This window comes from Anneissia japonica, unplaced genomic scaffold (genome assembly GCF_011630105.1).
Source record: "Anneissia japonica isolate Jap-2015-1 unplaced genomic scaffold, ASM1163010v1 scaffold287606_len166773_cov115, whole genome shotgun sequence".
Lineage (NCBI taxonomy): Eukaryota > Metazoa > Echinodermata > Crinoidea > Comatulida > Comatulidae > Anneissia > Anneissia japonica.
Window position 1 is genome coordinate 36,026 of NW_022734863.1, and position 2,740 is coordinate 38,765.

The following is a 2,740-nucleotide window of genomic DNA, read 5'->3' on the forward strand; positions in this document are numbered from 1 at the left end:
TTAAGGTAAATGATTCAAACCATGTCAAGATGTGTATAAGAGACAGCGTTAGAGCTGAGTTCGTGTTAGCCACGTTATAAGAGCTGTGTTCGTGTTAGCCACATTATAAATGCTGAGTTCATGTTAGCCACGTTATAAGAGCTGTGTTCGTGTTAGCCACGTTAGAAGTGCTGTGTTCGTGTTAGCCACGTTATAAGTGCTGTGTACGTGTTAGCCACGTTATAAGAGCTGTGTTCGTGTTAGCCACGTTAAAAGCCCTGAGTATTATTCTTATTATTCTTATTTATTATTATTATTATATTATTGTTATAACCAATTATTATTGCATTGCCTTGAAGTGTTGATTGTAAATTGTTAAAGTGATAGATAGGCCTAATTTTTCACAGACTGTTATTATAGGGCGTAGGTGGTGAGAGCATGAGACATAATGGCTAGTGGCAAAAATAATAGTTATAAAAGTGTGTTTACCGTTTCTCAAACATGCCCCATCGATGATCCTGACATCATCTAAAGCAATATCTCCTTTATCACCACTTCCTACAATTCCTTCAAACATTATCTGGAAGGCACTCTTTGTTTTAACTGACAGTTTTCCAAGTCGCCAAATGTTTCCTTGATTGTTTTTATTTGTCCATGCAGGTGCACCAACGGTACCTTCCTTATTGACTAGGTACACATTCAATGTGTTCACTGTGGCCCCGTACATGTGGTAAAACCACTTGACGCATGTGCCATTTGTTGCGGGATATGACAATGTCCAAAGACGAGCGGTTTGGTTGTATTGCTGATATGAAGTTTCGATGTACATGTAGGAACCTGTAGGCAAATGATTAAATACATGTTTTAGTTTAAGAGATTTTGTTGTAATATCTCTTTGAAGTTTATTTTATTTATTTCGTTTGTAGTTTTAGAAATATTTTCATTAAGAATTTACAATTTCATTTAGGAAATTTAAATTCATGTAAGATTTTTTAATACCTTGTAATGTTCCGTAGGTGTGGTCATAAGCAGGGCCAGTAGCAGATGTGCGTGTTGATCCAGATGTTCTTATCCAATCAAAATCATCATATTTATCTTGTACAAAGTAACAGATGTGTGGATTTTCAAAATCACATTGGTTTTTTGCTGAAACAAAAATTCCAAGACAAAATTAATTAACTGATTGTAATTGCATTGGTTAACACAGTAACAGGAACCTGAAGTACAATAATTCCTAACTTTGCAAAAAATTTCAATACTAAAAAAAATCACTTTCTAAATTTCACTCACATTAAGTCAAACCGGTATCCACAACACATTGTTTCATAATGTTATTACCGGTATAAATTACCAAAAACATTTTAGTTTTGAAACTTTAAATTTTACATTACTTAATTAGCTTCTTAAAAATTGTATTATTGGTTCATGCAATTTCTCGTTTGAACTAAAGACGACACCTTAACACCTTGAAGATTTACAATTTCAATTACATTTCATTTTTTAATTCCATTTTACTTTAATAAATATCTTCTTTTCTGACTACAATAATATTATTATTTTTCCAAGTTTTACAGCATATAGCCAAAGATTTTAAGGTAAATGATTCAAACCATGTCATTGAATAATGCAAGATTACTTATGTAAATTTAAAATGGTTTGATAATAAATCCTTAGTCTCTATACTATTTTTTGTTTAATAATAATAATAATAAATTGTTAATTTTTATAGCGCAAATAAATGAGGTCTCTATTCGCCCAACAATATTGTGGACAAGAAACAATAAAAAAAAATTAAAAAATAAAAAATAAAAATCAATAAACACCTAGCTAGTACCCAAACCGAAGTATGGGGTTATACCATCACCGGCATCTGGAGATCTGTGTTATGTACTCCAGTTAGCATCAGTTAAATCTTGATCTTTACTGGGATCATTAGTAAAATAAATAATAGAATAAGAAGAATATACATTATCTCAGTTTCAAACTGAAACTTAGTACTGATGTTGACATTGATTTTTTAATATTCATTCTATTAGCCTAGATTTATGCATAATATTTACAGTCTTTTCAGAAACTGATCATGTTGTATACATTTTTAACCATGTTCTGCACACATAGGTTTAGTATTATATTTAGCTCAATACGTAATGCACATTATTTATCACTGTAAAAACTTACATATATTGCATGTTGGTCCAAAAAAACCAGACACACACTGACAGTTCTCGTTTCCGTAATCCAAGACACAGACTCCGCCGTTCAAGCAGTCAACATCGCAAGTTTCTTCAATTAGAAATTGAACATTAATTAGTGACATACTCTGTTTGTATTAAAATAACCTCATTGCTCATCACAATACTTATTGTATAAAATTATTATTGTTATGAAAATCGCATTTGTCTTTATATATACATTGATTGATATACATTGATTATGTAAGCGATAGATTATTGGCGGTGCTTTTGAGCCAGCTTAATACTAAGACTTTTGAAAATTGATGTAGGAATATAATAGTAGTTCTATACCTATATGTTTAAATTATATAACGCATGATATGATGACTATTAAATACAGTTTAGAGATCAAGGAACATAATATAATGTACATACGTAGAAATAATATATATTATATACCTGCTATACCTATCCGGATACCGCTAACGGTTAGCGCTAACCGATCGGGCGTTCTCACGCAGGTGCTAACAGTTAGCGCTAACGGTTAGCTCCCGATCCGGATACTAGGGCTCTCGTGAGAACCAGAC

General features: G+C 32.0%; 1 protein-coding gene across 1 annotated transcript in view; it reads right to left on the bottom strand.

The window, feature by feature from the left end:
- Positions 1 to 2,740, bottom strand: part of LOC117116510 (MAM and LDL-receptor class A domain-containing protein 2-like) — a 47,602-nt gene that overhangs the window by 21,494 nt on the left and 23,368 nt on the right. The window contains exons 7-9 of the mRNA XM_033260572.1: positions 2,158 to 2,262; positions 979 to 1,125; positions 469 to 816 (exon numbers count right to left, since the gene is read on the bottom strand). Of these exons, the coding sequence (XP_033116463.1) occupies positions 469 to 816; positions 979 to 1,125; positions 2,158 to 2,262 (600 nt within the window). The remainder of the gene's footprint in view (positions 1 to 468; positions 817 to 978; positions 1,126 to 2,157; positions 2,263 to 2,740) is intronic.